We start from the raw sequence: 24908 nt of genomic DNA on the forward strand, positions 1-24908 counted from the left end.
CCCATCCCCCGGGCAGGGGTGCTGGGCATTGGCTGGCTCCCAGGTGGCGGCTGGGTTAGTCACTGATGGCGCTGCACGCGGAGTTTGTCCATTAGGTAAAGGCAGCCACGGCAGCGCGATTGCCTCCGCCCCTGATTCATACTGTGTGTGTTGCACCCTCGCCTCCGAAGTCCGCCCAGCGCCGCAGGCCGGGGGCTGGGAGCGCAGCCGTGCCCCCGGCCCGTCCCTGCAGGGCTGCGAGGAGAAGCCCCGGGGCGGCTGCCCCGGCCTGGCTCCGGGCTGACCCCAGACTCTGGCTTCGGGGCAGCAGCACCCGGCGCTGCACAGCGATGCGGGGAGGGAGCAGGGGCCCGGCCCGGCACTTTCCTGGGCCCCTCCCCGGCCCGCACGTGATTTCCTGGCTCCGTGTTTACTTCCCGGGTCAAAGCCCCTCCACGGCCCCAGAGCAGCCGCCGCCGCCTGCGGAGGGAGCAGGGGGGTGAGTGGGACAGGATCAGCCGGGGCGGGCAGCGGGGTCCCCCGCGCTCCCAGCGCAGCCCGCTCACCCAGCGCCTCTTCTCTTGCAGGTTTACCCGGAGCCCCGGACCGAGAGCGAGTGTCTGAGCAACATCCGCGAGTTCCTGCGCGGCTGCGGCGCCTCCCTCCGCCTGGAGGTGAGTCTGGGCAGGGCAGGGGGGTCTGGGGCCGGGCTGGGCACGCAGTCTTTTGTGGTTTCCCTGGGGCCCCTTGAGTCCTCTCGGCAAGTTGCAGAGGGTGTTTCCTTTCCCTTCTTGGGGTTAACTTTCCTGCCTCCAGGGGGGCTGGAGCAATTTGTATAGTGGAGGTGCTGAGAGCCATTGAACCAAACTGTAAACCCTGGATATGATGGAAACCACTTCAAGCCACGGGGTGTGGTAGCACCCCTGCACCTCTAGTTCCAGCACCTATGCCTGAAGTGATTTATGTTGGCATTTTCTGGCCCTGGGGGGTTTCCTAGAGCTACTGCTGGGGTCCTCGGAGCTGCCTGTGGCCCCAGGAGGTGGGGGAGCCATTGAACAGTGATCTGAAAAGGGTTGCTGTTTGTGTAAGGGGAAGTGGGGGCTGTTGGAAGCCTCTGAAGGTAAAACTGATCTGTAAAAGATGACGAATGTGGTGGTGCTACTGTCTTCTCTTGAGTCCATGCTGAACAAATAACCCAGCGTGATGCTGGAGTGCACTTTGAAGGGGTTTTTGGGTGAGACGTTACCTCAAGTTTCTGATTTCATGTGGTCATTCAAGATCCTACTGGCCAGATTCTGATCTGACAGGTTTTGTTTTTCCTACTTAAATTTACTCTCTAAACTGAGTTGCTTAAATTCCTGATCTGCTCCTGTTCTCAGGTATTTATTGTAGCTGAGTGCTCTGTTGTGGTATTCATTCCATCACAGAGGTTGCTGCACTTCAGTGGTGGATAGGGTAAACTTTGTGTATAGTTAGGGTCCTACCAAATTCACGGCCATGAAAAACACATCACAGACCATGAAATCTGGTCTCCCCCTGTGAAATCTGGTCTTTTGTGTGCTTTTACCCTATATTATACAGATTTCATGGGAGACCAGAGTTTCTCGAATTGGGGGTCCTGACCCAAAAGGGAGTTGCAGGGGGTTGCAAGGTTATTTTAGGGGGGGATTGTGGTATTGCCATCCTTCTGTGCTGCCTTCACAGATGGGCGGCCAGAGAGCGGCGGCTGTTGGCCAGGCACCCAGCCCTGAAGGCAGAGCCCCATCAGCCGCAGCACAGAAGTAAGGGAGGCAGTACCATACCATGCCACCCTTACTTCTGCGCTGCTGCCTTCAGAGCTGGGTGGCCGAAGAGTGGCAGCTGCTGACTGAGGGCCCAGTTCTGCAGGCAGCAGTGCAAAGCTAAGGGTGGCAATACCATACCATGCCATCCTTACTTCTGTGCTGCTGCCCGCAGAGCTGGGCCCTCAGAGCTGGACTCCCGGGCAGCAGCCACCGCTCTCCAGCTGCCCAGCTCTGAAGGTAGCGCGGCTGCCAGCAGCAGTGCAGAAGTAAGGGTAGCAGTACTGCAACCTCCCTACAATAACCTTGTGACCCCCCCCCCCCCCCATTTCCTTTTTGGGTCAGGACCCCTACAATTACAACACCCTGAAATTTCAGATTTAAATAGCTGACATGAAATTTACGATTTTTAAAATGCTAACGACTGTGAAATTGACCAAAATGGACCATGAATTGGGTAGGATCCTGTAGTTCATGATTCATTTTAAATGTGTATAATGCATAGGCTCCTATGCGATTAAAAACACTATAAGTACACAATTTTTAAATGTAAGAGTTTATTAGAAGTGAGTGCCCATAGCCAGTTTACAGAAGCAGTTAAAATCATATCGTATCTGACTCTAAACAGTATTTAGAGGCTCAGAGTAGGCCCTGAGGTGCCTTTCCTAAAGCAGGAGAATTTCCTTTGGTGACGTTTCACGTTGTTTAAACTGTGATCTTGGATAGACAAAGGAACACTAACTTCTTGTCTTGCTTCTTCCTCAGAAGTATTGAGGAGTGTGGGAGCGTCCTATTTCATTACCTATAAAAGAGAATGGGAGGGATGTTTGCAGAAAGTTGCTGAAATTCTGTTCAGTGTCTTGATGTGAATTAGTTATTGCTTCATTGACATGTAGATATAAAGTTTATTTTGGCAGGTGAAAAGATCCTGCGTGTAGTGTTTCAATGATATTAATTTTATCAAGTTGTATTAATTTTGTTTACAAAAACTGCTTTTAGATGATGACTTGTCATATAGGATTTTATTCAGTAAAAGTCCAGTGAAATTTTTTTTGATATGTAGAATTTAATAAACTCTTAAGGAACCACTGTCTAACATTTTAAAAATAAGTATTTTATCTAAAACCTTATTAAATTATCATGGGCATTTTCTATATTTCCTTTCCTGTCATTGTGGATTATCAGGATGTTTGCACATCGTTTGTAGGGTTTGCTATATAACCAATCCAAGGTGCTTTCTGACTTCTTCAGTAATGTTAAAAATTTAGTGTTCATGTGACATCGCCATGGGTTGAAAAGTCTCCTTAGCCCTGGTGACTGAGAAGCTTGCCTTAGCAATTGTGTGGACCTGCAGTAGTTATCTATAATTTAAACTTTCTTTAGGAAAAAAGTTTTTATCCCAAATGGTTATAAAGAATAGCTTCTGAATGTAAATCAATGCAGTGCTGTCTTCATTATGCTCATAGCTTTGCCAAGCAGCAACAGAATGAAATTAGCAAGCCCCTGGTCAGTTTTGCTGCTGTTGTTCAGAACCCTTGAGGCATCCGTGAAACTTACAAGAATCATGTTAATTTCTGTGTTTCAGCTTGGAAAAAGTTATTAATAAAGACAGGGTTTAGAGCTCTATTGCCCACCTCTCAACCCTCTGGTAGAGGGAGAGAGGTGGAAGCTCTTTAAGTTTATCAGCCAGAAGGGGTTGTACAAGGTGAAGTATTAGGTTTTTGGACAGTAATAAGTATTCAATATTGTCCTCCTTTTCCAGTAGCTGAGCATCTCATTAGGTCAGTGCCCATAATGCCTGTTACAGAAATACTAAGTGATTAGCCCAAGGTAACACAGGAAGTTGGTGGAAGAGGGAATTGAACCCAGGTCTTCCACATCCTAGGTTTGTTCCTTAACCACTGGACTCTCTTCCTTTCATGGAGTGCAGTTGTGAATTTCCCACTCATCTTTTGTATCTATTTAAAGCAAGCAGGAGTTTTAATTTTTTTGAGCTCTGGACATATTATTTTGCAACGTATCTGTAAACTCCACGTGACGAAAAAACATAGGGGGTTGGGAGGAAACTGAAAGAAAATGAATTTCTAAATCTGAATTTAGAATGGGACTCTGCTTGTGCCGTAGGTCAGCCATGTCACACCTGCTAGGCTAATGAGACTCTGCTCACCAAGTTTTTTCCAGTAAAATAAAGAACAAGAGGTGCAGGACTCTCTTCCAGTTCACCATAATACAGTGCAAAGATTCTAAAATAGACAAGAAAGGGCCCAGAAACTGCAGATGGTCCTTCATATTAATCTTCCTGGGAGCAAGGGCAAGTTTTTTGGACTTGGAGCCAGAGCTCACAGAGGAGAAAGCTCAGAATCAGTTTTTCTTTTGCGAAGGCATATTTTGAAACCAGTGTGCAGATTTTATATTTCTCCAGATGAGCTCCTGAAAGGGGAAGCATGGGAGGAAGCGGAAAAGGGGAGTGAGTCCACCCACAAATAAATATTTCCTGATTTATACTTCCAAAAAGTTCATACAACCCTCAAGTCTGGTTAAAGAAATGGAAAGTGTGCATTTAAAACAACAATAAACAAGTAAAGCCACTGTAGCAATCCATGCATTTGCTTCTTCCACATCGTGGCTAAAGCCACACATGCATAATCAGACTCCTTAGTGCCCACAGTGCCATTCTAGGTCAGAAGATCTCTGGTCTGGGAGCATTCTTTGAGAAAGGTTTCCTTATCAGTGGCTGTTGTGGGAGATTGTTTGGGAGAGGGGATTTGCAGTAAGAGCAATGAGTATAACTCTGTGTCACAACATCAGCCCTGCCTAAGGCCATGGAAAACCAATCCCCAGGCAAAGAAGGCACTGGTTACCACTAACCAGGCTCTTCAGGAGGGAGACTTTTCAGTGACTAGAGAGAGCTGCCATGGAAACCTTTAAATAAAAATAAACTTTTAAAATAAAAACTAAGGAGGCCTTTGTAGCTCAAAAGGAAATATAGACCCTATTACAAGTCTTGTTACTCTTGATCCAGGTAAGGTTTGCAAGAGGGGTAACCAAATAGATGACTTAATATACTGAGTGGCATCAGAGATAGAGGAGATACTACAGGAAAACCATCTGCATCCTTCAAGCATGCAGGTTGACTCTATATGATGCCCCAAATATGGGGCAAGTGGCCAGAAGTCTTGAAGTGTTGGATCAATAATATGTTTAAATAAAAAAATCATAGGTAGAGATATACCCAGCCAGGTTTGCACTTCAGAATTAAATGCAACTACAGAGCCCAGGTGATTGATATCCCCTTCTTCCTCCAACCAGTTGAAACACAGAAGTATGAAGACAGCAGTATAACTGCTTCAGACTGGGGTAAATCAAGGAATCCCAGGAATCAAGAAGGCGTAAGATTCTATTCCATCCTCCTCTTATTGTCCGTGTGTTCCAAAGACAGGGGAACACTCAACCAGATGTTTTGAACACATTCCTCCAGAAGCCACAGTTCAGCATGGAGGACCTAAATTCCACCAAAGCAGCAATTCCCCAAAGGAAGACTTCAGTTTTTCTATTAACAGATCTGAAAGGAACCTTTCTACAAATTATTATATGAATCTCCCATAAGATATATCTCTGCTTCCCATGCAACTGACAATGCTATTGGTATGCTGCTTTACCGCCAAAGTGCTAGTTAACATGTTTTATTTGGGGAGAAAAGGGTTAATGTTTATCAATTCTAAGCTGACCTGCTTATTGGCACTTTTCCTGCAAAAGGTCCACAAAGGAGCCACCATGCAGCCCAGATTCTATTCTGGAATAACATGGATGTGGCAACCCCACTGGGAGATGAATGACACTATGCAGTTGATATTACTTAGCAATCTATGAAAACTCTGATATCAACGGACAGATTTCAGAAGCTGGTGGTCACAAGTCACAATATAATGTAATATTTTCCAGTGACATCTCTCATGGTGCTTTTTGCCTTGGATCAGAATGATTGTCCAGTGCTCTGTCTCTTGATTTGGCTAGCTGGAGTGTAACTGCAACCAAACTCAGTGAGTACAGTGACTCAAGTCAGAATATTTCAACATGAGCAGAGATGCAAAACCAATTGACCCAATTTTGAGAACGTTAATGAAGATGGTAAAGAGTCGTAGGTGCAGAAATTGCAAAGCAAAAGTGAGCAGGAAGGCTGTATGAGGAAACGTTTTGCGAAATGCTGTGGAACAACAAAGACATGAGAACCACTGACTTTAGCTAAATGTACGTGAGTATTACAATCAGTCTCTGCGAATGAAAGTACTGATAATACCTGCATTGCCGTTACCAACTACATCAAAAGAGAGCTGGATCTCGGTCAGCCAAAGAAAACGAGGAGGAAACTGAACTGAAACAAAAGGTTTGAAAATTGCAGCATTTTTTTTTTTATGGCTGTATTATTCCCTTTTCCATTATTGAGGATCCAGGAGTGGGTGGGTGAGGTTCAGTGTGCAGGAGGTCAGACTAGATGACCACAGTGGTCCCTTTTGACCTTAAAGTCTATGAATCTGAGCCAACTTTTCAAGCATAGATCAGTTGCCTAAAGCCCAGGCAGCAAAGCACTCAGTCGAAAGCAGGTAGCAGGTGAACTGTTAGATGCGGTTACTGATGGCTTAAAGGTGGAAGCACGCAACAAATTACATGGAAAAGCAGTTAGATTAATACAAGATAGCTGGAGTAATGTGCATCATGACCCAGTGACAGTTAATGGTGGCTTATGCCTCCACAGTTGATAGTAGAAGCAATAAGAAGAGTGGAAAGTACTGTGCTACACTGGCAAGAGAAGCCAAAGCATTAGCCAATGAACAGTATGGTTCTGGCATTAAGAACTACCTGACAGACAACGAGAAAAAAATCCAAAGTGATTTGGAACAAGAGAACGACACTTCGGCTACATATGGATATTATGGCAAAGTTCCTCCTCTGCCTTGGTGGGTCCTGCGCTTATTGGTGGATTTGCTCACCTCAGAGGTTCACGGAAGCCCTCAGTTTGGCCACTTTCGTGGCTCAAATCTGCCGTTCACTCAGTTAGCCTCATCACTGGCCAGCATGGGGAAAAGGAAGAAGAACAATCCCCGCAGTCTCTTCTGATCCACCTAGTGGATCGGGGAACAGGCCAGAGACCTCTGGTGGAACCCACAGTCCAGGTCAACTCCTCCTATGTCTGACCAGAGGTTAGGAGGATTTGGGGGGAACCCAGGCCCGCCCTCTACTCTGGGTTCCAGCCCATGGCCCTGTGGATTGCAGCTGTCTACAATGGCTCCTGTAACAGCTGCATGACAGCTACAACTCCCTAGGCTACTTCCCCATGGCCTCCTCCCAACACCTTCTTTATTCTCATCACAGGACCTTCCTCCTGATGTCTGATGATGCTTGTACTTCTCGGTCTTCCCATAGTATGCCATCTCACTCTCAGCTTCTTGCTCCCAGCTCCTTGCATGCACACCACAAACTGAAGTGAACTCCCTTTTTAAACTCAGGTGCCCTGATTAGTCTGCCTATCTTAATTGATTCTGGCAGCTTCTTGATTGGCTGCAGGTGTTCTAATCAGCCTGTCTGCCTTAATTGTTTCCAGAAAGTTCTGATTGTTCTGAAACCTTCTCTGTTACCTTACCCAGGGAAAAGGGACCTACTTAACCTGGGGCTAATATATCTGCCTTCGATCACTCTCCTGTAGTCTGTCCAGGGTTCTCTGCTCGGTGTCCCTGTCTGGTTTCCTTCGTTTGACCTTTTGACCACACTCCTGTCTCTGTTGTTTTATTAGTTGTCCCCTGTGTTCAATTGGTTTCCAGGTCCTCTGCATCCCCCTCTTAGGCTGTGGGGGGATCCTTTAGCAGTGGGCGGGTGGGATCCAATAAGATCACTCTCCTGTAGCCATCTGGCCTGACCCTGTCACAATATGCATTACATTGCAGTTCTGGTCTTCATTTGTACAAACCTAAATTAACTTTCTAATCTACTGCCTTATGTAGTCACAATTTGAGTATATAACTAAAACTTAAGTGTAATGTGGTATACACTGATGACGGTAAGCGCCCCCAGTGATCCACCAGCACTTGCATAACCCTGGAAGGGTACTCTTTTCAGTTTATGTACTCACTGGGAAAATGGGGTTGTGCCAGCATAGGGACATGTATCCCATCTGTCACCCAACCACAGTTCAGGAGCCCCATTGCTCCAAATCCATCTTCTGTTTCCTACATGTTGCTGAGAATCGCAGTCCAATGCGGCTGTGTATGCTTGATGGCCTGGCACACTCGAATGACAACAGTCCCTACTGTGGATTTTCCAACTGCAGACTGATTTGCTCACTGACCAATAGCAATCCAGTGTTGCAAGCTTCCAGAACGCAATTGCCGCTCGCTTCTCTGTTGTCAATGCAGCTCTTGTTCTGGTGGCTGGAGAGTTGGGGCGATTTTGGCGCATAGATCCAGGAATGTGGTGGTTCACATCCGAAAGTTCTCCTGCCGCTGCTTGTCATCCTAAGCATTCATCATGATGTGATTCCCACCAATCAGTGTTTGTTTCGTAGGTCCAGAAGAGCCAGTCCATCACGTGGAGCGCTCTGTGAACCCAGTAGCAACCTGGTATGTTTATCTGCTGTGTCCATCAGCATCCATAGTCATCAGACCTCTTTTCCCTATCCTACCACAAGCTGTAGTAGTATTGGTTGAAATTTCACAAATACAGGATAATAGCGTGTCCTGTATTAGCAACACTCTTGAGAATTGCGCTGAGCTTTGCAGGGTCCCTGCTTCTACAAAAGATGGCAGAGATGGAAAAGCAATGCACGGGACTGTGGGAATTTTAAAAATGATATGAATGAAGTTTTTATGGGATGGAGAAAGTGGCATTGTGGGAATTTAACCCCCTAGTCCCAGAAATCCTGGGGCTAATTGTTAATATTCACAAAGTGGTGCAAAAATGTTCCACAAAACATTGTGCAGGACTGCGCTGTGGGGCATGCTGGGATGTCTACCCATGGTGCATTGCATTTTCTATAGACACATACATTTATGGTGAGGATATGCAGTGCTGATGTGAACAGCTAAGGTGCACATGCCTGAATGGTATACAAAAGTTGCTGGCTGTATTCTGACATAATATAAGTCAATATAACTTTGTAGTGTAGACAGAGCCTTAGTGTTACAAATTGGGAAGCTATTTTAACTAGCGGACTTTGATATTGTAAACTGAGATGTAGTATGGTCTGTTTAACTCTTAAGTTATGTATGTAGACGTGGTCAGTTTAACTCTTAAGTTAACCAATTGGCTTGGAGGACTCTTTCAAAGGTGCCTGTTACCTTGCTCATCTGTCTGGCCTATACTTGCTTATTAGTCAAGGCAGTTCAGTGTTTCGCTTCACTACTTGAGTTAAAATTGCATTTTAGATGCAATGAACCTCCAGTCACAAAGGAAATCAACAGATATTTCAGAATGCAGTAAATGATTGTAACCAAACTATTTGTATTGCTATTATCTTCAAAACAATATTTTCCTGGCTCCAGAGCAGTCTGGATGTTCTGGACTCCAGGAAAGGATGACTTCCTTGCAGAGAGAGAAATGAGAGAGAAGGTATAGTATACCACAAATTATTTGAAAGTACAAACACTCATAATTATGAATATTAGATGGAAAAAGCAAAGTGCAGCCTATAATTCAGGGCTTGTCTACGTGCAGTTTTTGCACTGGATCACAAAAGAAAGGTCCATATGTGAAAGACATTATCACAATCTCCTAGCCAGGGGCAGATGGTAAAAAGTGCTCTTGGACATTGCTGCTATGTGATTATCTAAAAAGCAGATTGGGGATCCACCAACATATGCATCACAAACGGTAGACACACACTAGATCCGAGTTGGAGAAATCATATTTTAAAATTTCAAAGCCCTATGTATTGCTTTAGTCAGTGAAATGCAGAACAAAGCAGTCAAGAACAGCAGTCAGTATTTCAGGTGGTGTACTGCATGTAGCCTATTACATCATTGTACACGGAACATTGGGCCGTGTGCCATTTCCTGTGTGGAATGTATGCAGGCTACTCTAGATGTAGCTTATGTCTGTGGAAAAGCAAATGCTTATACTGCACAACCAGTCTTTAAAAACCAAGCTTTGCGTTTGTGGAGTCCTCTGTTTATGGATCTGATTTTTCAAAACCCTGCATGTGCAATTGCATGCCTACTGTTCACATGTAAATACCATGAGTGCATGCACAAAGCAGATGCGTGGCTGTATGCAAAACCTCCTCGTGCGTCATTGGCTCTTTTCACCCACACTTCAGATATTTTAGAGAACTTTTGCAAATTATTGTCCTAGATTTCTAAATCGGAGAAATTAGAAATGACTTTGTCATTGTTATGACCATGCACTGTGATATCTTGGTTTACTGTGTTAACTATCCCTACTTGTCTCCTTTCAATGCCATATGCACTGTTTCCCAACCTGCCAGTTTTTCTTGTTTTCACTCCTCTCTCATGGGTATGCTCTGTCCAATTTCACTTGATTGCCTTGAATGTTGTGTCCCTCCAGTCCACTTCCTTCTTGCCACATCCTTCTTTTTTTCCCCACAGATGGCAGGACTCCTGTCTTCAGTACTCCTGTACATGGAGTGAGAGTACTGTCTAATGGGCCATGGCATGGGAAACAGACAAGCAGGGAATAGTGCTGATTAGATAAGGGGAATGAGACACAGACAACCATTGTAGGAGAGGAAAGGAATAGGCAGCTGAGCCATAGACTCAGCACGAAAATAAAAATATCTAAAGCAAGCCAGTGGCTAGCATGTGAGCAATGGTATAACAGAGTTTGAAATAGTATTCCTGAAATAAACAGAGGGCAGCATTTGCTACCCCACCTCTGGGTTTACTTATTTCGTGAGTTTCTGTTCTCTCCAGGTCATCAGAGTGAGTGTGTGTGTGTGTGTGTGTGTAAGATGAGGCTGCAGACAATTGGAACAGGTTTTTCCAGGTGTGTTTCAGGTTAGAAACAAATCTCCTTTGGCTCGTCTCAGACACCATCTATGCATGCTGATTCAATCTTGCAGTCTTACCTAGCTGAGCACTGAGCACCCGCTGAAAATGGTTTAATAATGTTGACTTTACGCTCATCTTTTTACTGTGTATCCGACTGGCATCTTCCAGGCTGCTAAACACAGTATGAATGCACATAAAAATACCCTTTTCTGCAGCTTCCAAAAGGTTGAAAAGAAAGAATTTTAACATGAGATGTATGTTTGCCAGAATTGTAGTTAAGACACATTAAAGGAAATTTGTACCATAGTACTGTGGTTTGTTTGTTTGTTTGTTTTTGTTTGCAGCATAGCTATCTGAAATAACTTATCTGTGAAATGACTGGAATTTCAGTCTTCTGAACCTAATTCAGTTAGTTGTGGCCATCATTCTGGAAAATGATGATGTAATTTGTAACACCAACTGTTGAGTCTGTAGCCAGAGATTGTAAAACAGTTCCACTTTGCCGGAGCTAAGCTTTTGATTTAATCAAAGTTTCCAGCAGCATCCTATTGGAATGACTTATTGTTTGGCTTCTCAACCTACTTCTAGGGTTGTTTGTTTTTTCCGTGATGTTTTCCTAAGCAATTTCATTCTTTTATTTGTCTCATCTGTTGTCATTTTGCTTTTTCACATGAGAGCAACCTATAGGATTTTGGAAAGTTGTCCAAGTCCCTAAGCATATATTGCACATGCACAGAACAAGAAGAGAATAGATAATAAGCTGTTAACTCCTGATAGTTTGAATTGGGGAGGAGGAGGAGTAGGATTAAACGTAGACGCGTTCGGCATGTTAGAGGAATTGGTATTGCCAGCTCTGTTCCAGGTATCTGGCAGACTTGAAACTCACTTGGTGCTCACGTGCAGAAGTTGTTTCAATGGTGTGTAGACTTTGCTAGCAACTGCATTTGCCCAGGACAAGTCTCACCATAATTGTATCCTGCAGCAGGTCATTCTACACCACTGCTGTGCTAGTCTGTATGTACACCGGTGCAGCTAATCCTCCCAGTGTGATCCCATAATGCTCCTGCAATCTCTTCAGTTAAAATTCTGATGTTTCAGAGCGCTTATTCTGCCAGCTGCCAAGCTACTTGCAGAGGGAAGCCTAGGTTTTAACTCTCCCAATTTAGCGTATGTGCCTTGTCTGTGCTAGACTTTTAAGACAGGTTAGTTAGTATGTGTTAGATAACACTTGGTAGCGTCGCATATTTAAATTCTAGTGTAGTCCTTTGAGTGTGTTGCAGACACACGAGCCTTCTTCTGCTACCTCACTTTGTATGTAAGCTTGACGTTAATTGCTACTGCATAGTTCTGTTTCTCTTCCCACTTCAAATGAGAGAGTACACCATCTCAGATGGTGCGGGGTACAGTGGCAGAGTTTGACATTTACAAAGCATCTTGCTGGATGTCCTATTGAACGCTTCTAAGACTTGATGGAAAATTAAGTCCTATCTGGATCTACTCTGTGTTTTTGCTAAAATGGGGTTCTTGCCCTAGTAGCTTGTTGATTCACAAATGGTTTTTGACTCAGGCTGTCTACACTACAAGCACTATCGTGCCACAGCTGCAGCACTGCTGTGCTACGTGGCTGGAGTGTAAACATTTCCTGCGGCGATGGAAGGGGTTTTTCTGTTTCTGTACTAAATCCATCCGTCTCAAGAGGTGGTAGCTAGGTTGACAGAAGAATTCGTCAATCAACCTAGCGGTATCTATACTGGGGATCAGCTTAACTGTCTCTTGGGATGTGAATTTTTCACACCCCTGAGTGATGTAGCTAGGTTGACCTAACTTTTAGGTGTAGACCAGGCCTCAGTGTGACCCCTTGTTCTCCAGTGCCACCTCCCTTCACTCTTCAACGCTACCTTAACATCCCACCTAGTCTATCCTATCATATAGTCCTGGTCTCCTATTTAATATGTAGCTCCAGCAACACATGCTAGCTACTCTACTGTGACCCCCTTCCTTTTAGCATTAGAGGCCATATTCTGATCTCAGTCATAGCACTGACTTCAAATGGAGTTGCATCAGAGTTCTGTGGGTGTTCCGGAGATCAGTCTAACGTGTTTCTTGTTTTGGCTCACTAAATGACTGAATATTTTAGCCATTTATGCCTTCATGTTGATTTACATGATGGATGGTAAGAGTTTTATAAGTACATAATAGTTTCATGCATTTCCATTAGTTTCCTTTTTTCTTTTTTGAAATTGTATTTAAACTATATGTTTGCAGTATGACTTCCCTTTTCCCCGGTAGGGCTTTCTTGTGTTTTGATGTATTTGGTGTCAAAGGATAACCCTGAATCACCTGCAGAAGTCCCATTAATGTCAGCTGTGTCTATGAAACAAGAGCAATATATAGCCTGTAATTTGTAAGATCACTCCTAGGCATGGTGGAATTAATGCAGGATAGTGTTTCAGCCTTAATTTCCTTTGTTGTAAATGGTAGTCTACATCACAATTGTACCCCCCAATTGTGATGTAGGCTACCCCCCGCCGCCAAAAAACCCAAGCCACCCCACCTACACTTGTTAGTGTAAGATCATATAGGGAGTTATTTCTCTGATAATTCTTGTTTATATATTCCTCTGTCCCTTACCATTTCCAGGTCAGTGCTCATCTTGACATTGACTGGTAGCTGTTTTTTGAAGAAGTACTAGAGTTTAACCCGTGTCAACATTTTCTAAATGGTTTATGTGAATTCAAGTTCTGGGTCCAGTTCAGTTCAGTATCTTCATCAATGATTTATAAGTGTACTCTCTATGCAATTATCTACCTCACTTGATGGTGTTCTTTACCTTCAACTGGGGTTTTGATATTGGTTTCACCTTCCCTACTGTTTTTTTCAAATTATAAAAACTACCAGCTGACAAATCAGAGCTATGGGTGACTTGCTCTTAAAGAAGATTGCAATAGCCAATTGCTCAGGAAAGTCTTCTCTACTTAGAGGTTTCAGAGTAGCAGCCATGTTTGTCTGTATGTGCAGAAAGAAAAGGAGTACTTGTGGCACCTTAGAGACTAACAAATGTATTTGAGCATTTAGCTTTCGTGAGCTACAGCTCACTTCAGCGTCCGATGAAGTGAAAAAAAGCTCATGCTCACATAAATTTGTTAGTCTCTAAGATGCCACAAGTACTCCTTTTCTTTTTCCCTACTTAGAGTGCAACACTGCCCCCAAGTATCCTCTGGAAAATGGATTAGTAGTTCTTTAAGGTCCTACAGTTTTTGTGTGTGTCCATTTGGCTCTTTCTATTCACTGTAATCTGCCAGAGATTTTAATCAGTTAGTTCTGAATTTCTCTCCTCTTTCATAAACTGTGGCATAAAATTCCCTGGAGAACTTTATCACTAGATATAGGCATGATCTCAGTTCTCTTAGCTCAGTATTTCTTGGCATCTTAGTTGAATTTGCCCTTTTCTGAATTGTAACTGTTACATTGCTCCCCAGTGGTTCAGCAGTCAGACACCCTTTCCTTTTAGTCAGTGTCCATAGTGAACTTCCTTGCCTCAAGAGACTTCTAAATTGCCTTTCGTGTGTCCAGTTGCTTTCCAGCTACTGCTGTTTTGTCTCTCGTACCTCTGTCATGCAGTCCTTCAGCTTTTATCCATCTCAAATCTTGACAGAACTCTGGTAACTGCTCACTTCTGGAAGAACCGGATCATGTTAATTTCCTACATTCACTGGCATCTCATTTTTCAAAACTCTACCGTTTCCCACATTTTCGTTGTAGTGCTGGAACCTGTTCATAGTTATGAAACTGGACCAGAGCATGGTCATCCCACCTCAGAACATCATCCTTCTGAGTCTACTTGTGCAGTGCCTTTGAGAGACCCTTCCTGACTGTAGAGAAGGCAGCCAAAGTAGTCAACCGCCAGGGAACTCCTTTCTCCAACACTGCTCTCTTTGCCAGGGACTGTACATGAGCAGCCATTTTCTTTTTCCTCGCAGCTGTTCCCTGGGCCTCTTCCTAGTTTTGGACTTGACGTCTGTTCCTTAGCTGTGCCAGAACACATTGGACCAAAGACTTAGAGACTGATGAATTGCCCTTTTCTTGTGAATCTCTGAGACTTTAACTTGTTAAAAGGGATTTCTTTCTTCCATCTCCAATGGATAGCTGTAATGCAAGATATGAATTTACTTGGAAAGGGAGTAGGATGGCTCAGATGAAATGTTCTCTGTTCAAGTTGGAGCAATAGTAAATATAATTGTTCTAATAATGGTCTTATTTCCATTCTGGGAGGTGTTGACAAGCAAGCCCTAGTCCAATGGGATAACTCAGTCATGGCTGCTTAACTAAATTGCCTAAAGTTACCAAAAGCCACTGTCTCATCAGTCCAGCCTGCTATTTCAGTGAGCAGAGAGGAATCAAACTTTGCCTAGAGTCTGTCACTTGTTGGAGAAATAAATCTTTTCACAGATGAACTGAATAGACCGTTGGTCCTACCCATGAAATGTTGTTGTCTTTCTTACAGTGGTGTTTAGGTGAGTGGGTTTTCTTGCCACTTTGCTGCCTGGACTCACAGGTGTTTTGGGAATTGCCTTCCTTATCTGATAGCCCAAGGGTCTCTTCATGGTTTCCTAACTGCCACACCTCAATAGAGTCATATAAACTATTTGATTGGCATGTGTGTGAAAGCTTAACCGTGTAGCATGAAAGGTTCTTGGAGTAATGAAGATTTTGTTAGCCAGAAGGCTTCTATTTCTGCTTTATATTATAGAGTCAGAGAGAATTTTTTTTATTTTGTGTACCATAATTAGTTTATTGGGACCCACCAAAAGTCTCCTCTGTAAAACCATAGATGTTGATTTTTTTTTAAGCAGGAGTTTCACAAGGGTTGCATTATCATGTCCTTCAAGCTTTAGTGTTTGGGGTTTTCAGGAAACTATTTTGAACTATCCCAAACTTTTTTAGTTTGCTCTTCCAAACTACTTACTTAAATAGCAAATGAGCCTAGACCACATTTTAAATACCAAGTACCTGCAAAATTAAGTGTTTGTAACTGTAGTCAAGCTTGCCGAAAACAAAATTGTAAGTTGTGGATAGAAGGGGGGAGGGAGTCATTTTTTTTGGATAGCTGTAGTTCAAAGATGTTATAAGCAGTTTTAAACCATCTTAGTGGATTATAGCACACAACTCTTTTGCATGCCAAATTTCATCTGGATCCAACACTAGAAATAGAAGAAACATACAGCCCCCAAAACAGAATTCTAAATGAAAATTGTACAGCCATTAACTATAGAGTTCCTGCAATAATTATTCTTGTTTTAGTTTCTGGCACTTTAACAAGGATCTTAATTTGTTTCCTGAACACAGTGAATTCTTCCTATCTGCAAGAAGACTGTTCGGTAACACTTATTTTTGTATTGGTATGATTATTGCTGCATTTTAAAATGTCCTTTAAATAGCTTTCCTTTTCCCCGTGTTCTAGATTTGTCAGGGTTTATGCATTTCATCTCCTCATAAACCAATCCTGTCCTATTCCAGAAATTTGAAAATAATTTTCCTTTCCCCCCCTAGTTACTAATCTAAATGTTTTGTTTCAGAAAGTATAGGAAGTAGCCAGGGGGTAGCCATTTTAGACTTCATGCTGATTTAACAGTGAGGAATTTGTTGCAGATCTGAAGGTTGAAGGCAATTTGGGTGAAAGTGATCATGAAATTATAGATGTAATGATTCTAAGGAAAGGAAAGAGTGAGAGCAGCAGATTCAGGGAACAACAGTAAACTATCCCTATTTGAAGGAAAGACAGGAAGACGAGTAAGAGGCCAATATGGCTGTATTAGGAGCTCTTTAATGACCTGACAATCAAAAGGGAATCCTACCAAAAGTGGAAACATGGACACATTTGCGGAGAGGAGTACAAAAGAATAACGCCAATAGGGACAAAATTAGAAAAGCGAAGGCACAAAATGAGTTACCCCTAGCCAGGGTCACAAAGGCAATAAGAAGAGGTAACAATACACTAAGAGCAAGAGAGAGACTGAGTACTCCTGAGGGAATTCTGCACCAAAAAAAGTAAAAATCCTGCGCACAATATTTTAAAATCCTGCAAAATTCTGTAAATTTTATTTGTCAATAAATAAATGTGGAGATTCCAGCATGGCAATGGGGAGCATAGGCCATTGGCTGCATGGAGTCGGGAGATCACCCTGAAATCTCCCCCCCGCCTCAGCCCCGGGACGGGGACTTGGTGGTGAGGCTGCACCCAACCCTGACACAGTGCAAGGGCTGGGCCTGCCCCAGAAACATTCCAGGGCCCTGCCCCTCTGTGCCAGGCGAACCAGGTGAGGGCAGGCAAGCTCAGCCCATCTGGATCCACGTGTGGAGGGCTCAGTATGGGTGGAATCCAGGTGTGGGCTGAGAGAGTTGTGTGTGGGGCAGTCTGTGTGTGGGCGGCTCAGGGGGAGTCCAGGTGCTGCGGGGAATCTGGATGCACAGGGGCTCATTGGGGGTTTCAGGTGCAAGGGCAATAGGACTCTGGAGGGGTGTCTAGGTGATGGTAGTTGGGGCTCAGCAGGAGGGGTCTGGATTTGGGGGCATGGGGCTCAGCTGGGGGGTCTGGGGTGCTGGGGGAGTGGGACTTGGTGGGGTGGGGGTCTGGGTGCAGCTGGTTGGGGCTCAGTGGGCCTGCTTAATGGGAGAGTCCCAGCTGCTGCTGCCGCTGTGGGGACACCCCATGCTGGGCTCCCACTTTCCTGTGCAATTCCTCTATCCCCTTCCCTCCCCACTGTACCCTGTCCCTATCCCCATCCCCCTCCTTCTGTCCTATCCCACCCTCCTTCCCTGCCACTGCCTCTTTTCCTCACCCTGTCCCCCTTACCCTGCCCCACCGCGGGCACTCACTGTTGTGCAGAAAACAGGATGGCTTCCAGCACATAGAAGGGGAGTATGACCGGCGCTAGGACCCAGGAGGCGCTGTCCAGCTGCAGAATCAGTGGAGCCGAGCAGCACCCTCCTTCAGCAGGGCATCTGTGCACTTGCAGACATGGTGGGGGGACAGTGGCATGTGACCCTGCATTCCCCCCCCCCGCCCCTTGCCTCTATTTCAGGGGGCAATGTCCCACCTCCAAACTATGCTTCCCCAACCCCGCCACCACCCCCACATGGCTTCCCTTTGGTTCCTTGTCATTTTCTGCAGGGAAGCAAATAAATTCTGCAGAGGAACATGAATTCTGCACGCACGCAGTGGCACAGAATCCTCCCAGGAGTAACTAAGGGAAGTGCAGGTCCTCTGCTTAGGTAAGGAAGGAGAGTTAATAACTGATAACATCAAGGAGGCTCTGGTGTTTAATGCCTCTTTTTGCTTCAGTCTTCACTAAAAAGTGTAATGGTGACCAGACACAACACAAACAACAAGAGGGAAGGAATGCAAGCCAAAATAGGGAAAGACCAGATTAAAGAATATTTAGATAAGTTAGATGTAATCAAGTTGGCAGAGCCTGATGAAGTTCATCCTAGGGTACTTAAGTAACTTGCTGATCTCAGAACTGTTAGCAACCATATTTGAGAGCTCATTGAGGATGAGTGAGGTCCCAGAGGGCTGAAAAAGGGAAAACCATAGTACCTACCTTTTAAGAAGGGGAAAAAGGTGACCTAGGGAATTATAGCACAGTCAGCTTAACTTCAATACCTGGAAAGATCCTAAAACAAATGATTAAACAGTCAATTTGTAAGCTCCTAGAGTAGGGGTGGGCAAACTACGGCCTGCGGGCCAGATCTGGCCCTCAGGGCTTTGGATCTGGCCCGTGGGATTGCCACCCCTATGGCACCGCGGGCGGAGCGCTGCTCCCAGAAGCAGCCGGCACCATGTCCCTGCGGCCCCTAGTGGGGGAGGGCAGAGGGCGCCATGCGCTGCCCTCGTCTGCACGCACCGCCCCACGCAGCTCCTATTGGCCGGGAACGGGGAACCGCGGCCAATGGGAGCTTTGTGGGAGGTACCCACAGGCAAGGGCAGCGCGTGGAGGCCTATGCCCCCCCTCTCCCCACGGGCCTCAGGGACTTGGTGCTGGTTGCTTCCTGGAGTGGTGCGGGACCAGGGCAGGCAGGGAACCTGCCCTGGCCCCGGTGCGTGCTGCTGCCACACTGGAGCCGCTCCAGGTAAGTGGCGCCCGAACCCCTCCTGCATCCTGCACCCCAACTCCCTGCCCTGAACCCCCTGTCGCACCCTGCACCCCTCCTGCACCCCAACTCCCTGCCCTGAACCCCCTGCTGCACCTCGCACCCCTCCTGCACCTCAACCCTCTGCCTTGAGCCCCCTCCTGCATTCCGCTTCCCTCCCTGCACCCCAACCCTGTTCCCTGAGCCCCCTCAAGTACCCCACACTCCTCCTCTGCCCCAACCCCTTGCTCTGAGCGCCTTCCTGCATACCGCACCCCGCCCACACACACCCCACCCCCCTGCCCTGCATGCAATTTCCCCACCCAGATGTGGCTCTTGGGCCAAAAAGTTTGCCCACTTAAATAGTAGCCAACGTGGATTTGTCGAGAGAAAATCATGCCGAATGAACCTAATTTACTACTTTGGCTGGGTCACGGGCCTAGTGGTTGGGGGGAAGCAGTTGATGTGATATATCTTGATTTTAGTGAGACTTTTGATATAGTCCAACATGATGATCTCATAAGCCCGGGATGGCCAACCTGAGTCTGAGAAGGAGCCAGAATTTACTAAAGTACATTGCCAAAGAGCCACAGTAATATGTCAGCAGTGCCCCATCAGTTTGACCCCTGCTCCCAGCGCCTCCCGGCCACCGGCAGCCCCGCCGATCAGCACTTCCCTCTTCCTCCCCCACTTCCCGAGGGAATAGGAAGGGGTGGAGTGGGGGCAGGGCCAGTGGCAAAGCTAGGGGTTGAGCAGTGAGAATCCCCCGGCACATTGGAAAGTTGGTGCCTGTAGCTCTAGCCCGGGAGTCGGTGCCTATACAAGGAGCCACATATTCACTTCTGAAGAGCCCCTGTCATAAGCAAACTCGGGAAATGCGGTCTAGATGAAATTACAATACAGTGGATACACAACTGGTTTAAAAAACCATATTCAGTAGTTATCCATAGTTCGCTGTCAACCTGGGAGGGCGTATCTAGTGGGATCCCTCAGGTGCCAGCTCCTGGGTCTGGTACTATTCAATATTTTTATTGAATGGATAACAGAGTGGAGAGCATGCTTATAAAATTTGTAGCTGATGCCAAGCTGGGAGGGGTTGCAAGTACTTTAGAGGACAGGATTAGAATTCAAAACAACCGTGACAAATTAGAGAACTGGTCTGAAATCACAAGATGAAATTCAATAAAGACACGTGCAAAGAACCACACTTAGGAGGGAAAAATCAAATGCACAACTGTAAAATGGATAACTAGCGAGGCAGTAGTACTGCTGAAAAGGATCTGGGGGTTATAGTGGATCGCAAACTGAATATGAATCAACAGTGTGGTGCAGTTGGGGGGGAAAAGCCAGTGTCATTCTGGAATATCTTAACAGGTGTGTCATATGTAAGACACAGGAGGTAATTGTCCTGCTCTACTGAGCTTTGGTGAGATCTCAGCTGGAGTACTCTGTCCAGTTCTAGGTGTCACACTTTAGGAACACTGTGAACAAATTGGAGAGAGTGCAAAGGAGGGAAACAGGATAAAAGGTTTTGAAAATCTGATCCATGAGGAGAGGTTAAAAACAAAACAACTGAGCATATTTAGTCTTGAGAAAAGAAAACGCAGGGATAGGGGAATCTGATAAGACTTCATGTATGTTAAGGGCTGTGATAAAGAGGACGGTGATCAGTTGTTCTTCATGTCTGTGGAAGATAGGACAAGAAGTAATGGGCTTAATTTCCAGAAAGGGAGATTTAGGTTAGACATTAGGAAAATTTTCCTAACTATAAGGATAGTTAAGTACCTGAATAGGCTGCCAAGGGAAGTTGTGGAATCCCCGTCAATGAAGGTTCTAAAGAACAGGTTAGATAAACGTCTGTCAGGGATGGTCTAGATTTACTTGGTCATGCGTCCCTGCAGGACTCGGTGATCTCTCAAGGTCTCTTCCAGCCCTTCTTTTCTGTGATTCTATATACAGTAAGGTAATTCTGTTTAATCTTCCTTTTTCTTGTTTCCACAGTTGTTGATACATTGAAAGATATCTTAATATATAGTAAAATTACTTGGGGGGTCAGGATGTGAGCCTCTTACTCAAATTGGGAAGCGGAGTTACCCACGTGAGAAGCTGTATTGAAGTTAAAGGGACTGTTTGCATGTGTAATTACCCACCAGTGTAAGTAAGGGGCTCACATTTATTTATTTATAAAGTACTTATGTGACCCTCCCTACAGCAATATATGAGTTCCTCGCAAACTTTAATGTGTTTATCCTCACAACACCTCTGTGAGGTGGGAAAGTGTTTTTATCCCATTTTACAGATGGGGAACTGAGGTACAGAGAGACTGTGACTTGCTCAAGGTCACACAAGAAATCTGTGGCCACAGTCTGACCCTGAGAGAAGTTAAACTGCCTCTCTGCTCTGATCCATTATGGCAAATATTTTGTTCCTGTGTTTGAGATGTGAATATGTAACTACTCTTAGTCTAGTTGATATGTTCCCATTCTTTGCACTGTGGAACAAATCTAAATTTTTTTTAAAGCCCTCCAGAATGAGACAACTTCTTGTTTCTGTGTGTGTGGTTTTTTTTTTTTTTTTTAACCATTCTTCCTAATTGTTGGTTTCCTGAAACATAGCTTTAAAGTTTCCTCTTTTATGTCCGTAGCAGAATCTGTATTCTGACTCCTGGCCCTTATAAAAGTATGGTGAGTTTTTCCCTCAGCTCAGCCACTAATGAACAATAGTTTATATTGCAGAAACAGCATGTACATACATGACTGGGCATATTTGTATTTAGGAGGGGCATGCTGAACTGAATGATCAAGAAGACTGTTTTCTCTCACTGGTGGAGACCAGCTGGGTGGTTTGTTTCTCTAATCTTAAGAGTCTGCGATTGACAGAGTCCAGTCATGTGTTTTGATTTGTGCTACAGTTATAGCTGGTCTGTTTGAGGTAACATGATTCTTTTTCTGAACCCAAATTTTTTGTACCTGTGTTTAAAAAATGGCTTTGTAATTGTTTGTGTTCCTGTGTGTGTTTGTTTTGCATTTTTTTCCCCCCTTGTTTTCCAACTTTATTTAGACATTTGTTTTATAACCTTATCCAGACATTGGAAGAAATCTTGAATTTCTATAAAATTGATAGAACAGATATGACATTATCTCTGGGTAGCTGCCAATGCCTGATTCATACTGCTTTATGCTTTCAGATTGGAAATAAGGTCATGAAAATTTCACAGAAATAGTCTTGCTTTTTAGACATAGAATTAATTCTGTCATTAATTAACAGAGACAGAGTGAGTGCTCTTGGCCCGACAGTTGCATCCAGAAGAAGGCCAGTGTATAACACAGACCTCTAAATTACAGACATGTCTTTCCTTCAGTCGGGGTGTGTGTGTGTGTGTGTGGGTACTCCTTCAATCAGGATAATGTTCATACTCCTCTCCAATTATTCGAGTTGCTTCCCCCAACCTTCTTGCATTACCTCAGTCCTGTCTGGATTGAGTTTTAGCCAGCTTGCTGTCATTCAGACTCTCTAAACTTGTACAGACACTGGAGGTGATACAGGCATACATGGTTATTGTCAACATGCTGAAGGCATTATAGCCTGTGTCTCCATGCTAACCCTTCCAATGGCCTCTTATACATGTTGAACAGGATGGCTGACAAGCTGCAAACCCGGGGGTACTCAACATGGGAGAAACTTTGGGGCAGATGAGCAATTCCTCAAAACTAGCCTCTGGGACCTTACATAAAAATGAATACAGCTACTCAAGAGGGACTCCATCCATACCTGCCAGGGGTCGCAGATGTGTCAACACTGTCAGACAGATGATAAATTTAGAAGAACGAGCATTAAAACTTAATCTTATTTCAGATGAGAATAATCAGACAGTGCCACCAGTTCAATTTCTGTCCCATGCCCAGGCCTGCAAATCTGAGAGAGAGTCTGAGAACACCAGATTTGCCCTTCTATAATCTTTTTCCTCCAGCTTATCCCAACAAGGGAAATTGGATGCAGGTGGGTTGCTAGCACGATTACCAGCATCAAGAGATGATTTCTTGAGCAGAGGTCTTTAATAAAAAGCAACCGACATCCTCATCCCTTTTCCTCCTGCAACTTGATATTTTTGACAAACTGGCCACTTCTGTTGAGGAGCCTCAGTATTTTGGAGTCCAAGTTTAGGTGCCTACGTTTTGAAAAATTTGGCCTGGAGTTTTATGAACTAGGATTCTGTATCTAATACAAATTATGGTGTTGGTCATAGCCTCCATGTGCTTTTAAGTTTGTGCCATGCAGTGGCTGAATATAACATTTGATGTTAAGGTGGCAGCCTGTGTTTAGCAAAAGGCTTACGGACAAGTTTAATATTAACATACACATTCTGCATTCTCTGTCAGCATAGGTGTTTTTATCACTTGTGCTGTCTTGGCAGCACATTCATTCTCTGGGCTAGAGACCAGATTTTACAGCACTCTCAAGGGACTTGTTGCTGGTTTTTTTGCGAAGAAGCACTAACAGTCTCCAAAAGTCCAGCTGCGGGTGAGTTGCTGTGATCTGAGACCTTTTAGTGGAGGGTAGAGGGAAGTCCGGTAGGACCTTTTACCTCTTTTCTCAATGTGTTGGAAAAAATTATACTTACTAAATTAAGTGCCTAGCTTTGCTTCCCAGTACATGCAGTTGTTAAACAAGTGAAAACTTCATCAAAGCAGATACACGCCCAGGTCCAGACACTCCATTTAAATAAAGAAAAGGGAAAGGGATCTCAGTATCTTCAACTTAATGCATCAGAGTACTGTAACTTACTCCATTTCTGCTCTACTTCCAACAACTTTAGGTTTAGAGTAGTAGACGTGTTAGTCTGTATCTGCAAAAAGAAGAGGAGTACTTGTGGCCCCTTAGAGACTAACAAATTTATTAGAGCATAAGCTTTCGTGGGCTACAGCCCACTTCATTGGATGCATAGAATGGAATATATAGTAAGAAGATACATACATACATACATACAGAGAAGGTGGAAGTTGCCTAAGAGGCTAATTAATTAAGATGAGCTATTATCAGCAGGAGAAAAAAACTTTTGTAATAATCAAGATGGCCCATTTAGACAGTTGACAAGAAGGTGTGAGGATACTTAACATAGGGAAATAGATTTAGTATGTGTAATGACCCAGCCACTCCCAGTCTCTATTCAAACCCAAGTTAATGGTATCTAGTTTGCATATTAATTCAAGCTCAGCAGTTTCTCCTTGGAGTCTGTTTTTGAAGCTTTTCTGTTGCAAAATTGCCACCCTTAAATCTTTTACTGAGTGGCCAGAGAAGTTGAAGTGTTCTCCTACCGGTTTTTGAATGTTATGATTCCTGATGTCAGATTTTTGTCCATTTATTCTTTTATCTGGTTTGGCCAACAACTTCTGTCTCTTCCCCCAGTTTTTAACTCCTTCTTGTGGACCAAAACCTAAAGTAGGATCCATGCCTGCATCTTTAGGAAAGAGAAGTACCTTTGACTTCTAGTAGCATTCCTTACACTCCACCACTATAATGGTCATTTTTTTTTTTTTCAAATACTTAACTGTTCAATCATATTTTTATCTTGGTGTCTGTCAGGTTGGCAGGATTTGTGTATTTTGTTAACATATTGAGCCAGAAAACATCAACTGTACCGGGAGAGTTATGGCATGACAGCTGTCTTAGTGTGGTCCAAGGTGAAATAGACAGTCATTATGAGGCACAATACTTTATTTTGAATGCCTGTTTACAAAAGCATAAGAAATACATGATAGAAATGTCATTTATTTTGTTTTCTATTTCTAGAAGGTTTGTGAAGCAAGATGATGTGGTAACAGTTGTTTGTTCAGAATGTTGTCCTCATGGAGTGAAGGCCATTTGAGGTCTGATGACTTGTCTGTCCAAAGGAAATTAGATTATTTTTTTTTAAAGATGGAATCAATTTTAAGAGTCTCTTGTATACATGTTGACTCACTGATATGTGTGCAGTCATGCCACCATCTTGTAAGCTAAACAATGTGAGGCTGAGTCATTGCTC

The 24908-nt window shown here is 44.3% G+C and overlaps 1 protein-coding gene across 8 annotated transcripts in view; it reads left to right on the plus strand.

Annotated features, from left to right (window-relative positions):
- ARHGEF7 (Rho guanine nucleotide exchange factor 7) overlaps positions 1-24908 on the plus strand; it is a 188672-nt gene that overhangs the window by 26522 nt on the left and 137242 nt on the right. For 5 of the 8 annotated variants that reach the window (XR_005225098.2, XM_037896966.2, XM_037896973.2 and 2 more), the window contains exon 2: positions 567-653. Coding sequence is in view for 4 of the 8 variants with exons in the window: in XM_037896966.2 (XP_037752894.1) it covers positions 567-653 (87 nt within the window). In the remaining 4 variants the exon portion in view is untranslated. Of the gene's footprint in view, positions 1-394; positions 479-566; positions 654-24908 lie in introns of those variants that run through there. The other 3 variants (XM_043535616.1, XM_043535615.1, XM_037897001.2) reach the window with 3 other exon arrangements.

The sequence above is a fragment of the Chelonia mydas genome, chromosome 1 (assembly GCF_015237465.2).
Source record: "Chelonia mydas isolate rCheMyd1 chromosome 1, rCheMyd1.pri.v2, whole genome shotgun sequence".
In the NCBI taxonomy this organism is placed as follows: domain Eukaryota; kingdom Metazoa; phylum Chordata; order Testudines; family Cheloniidae; genus Chelonia; species Chelonia mydas.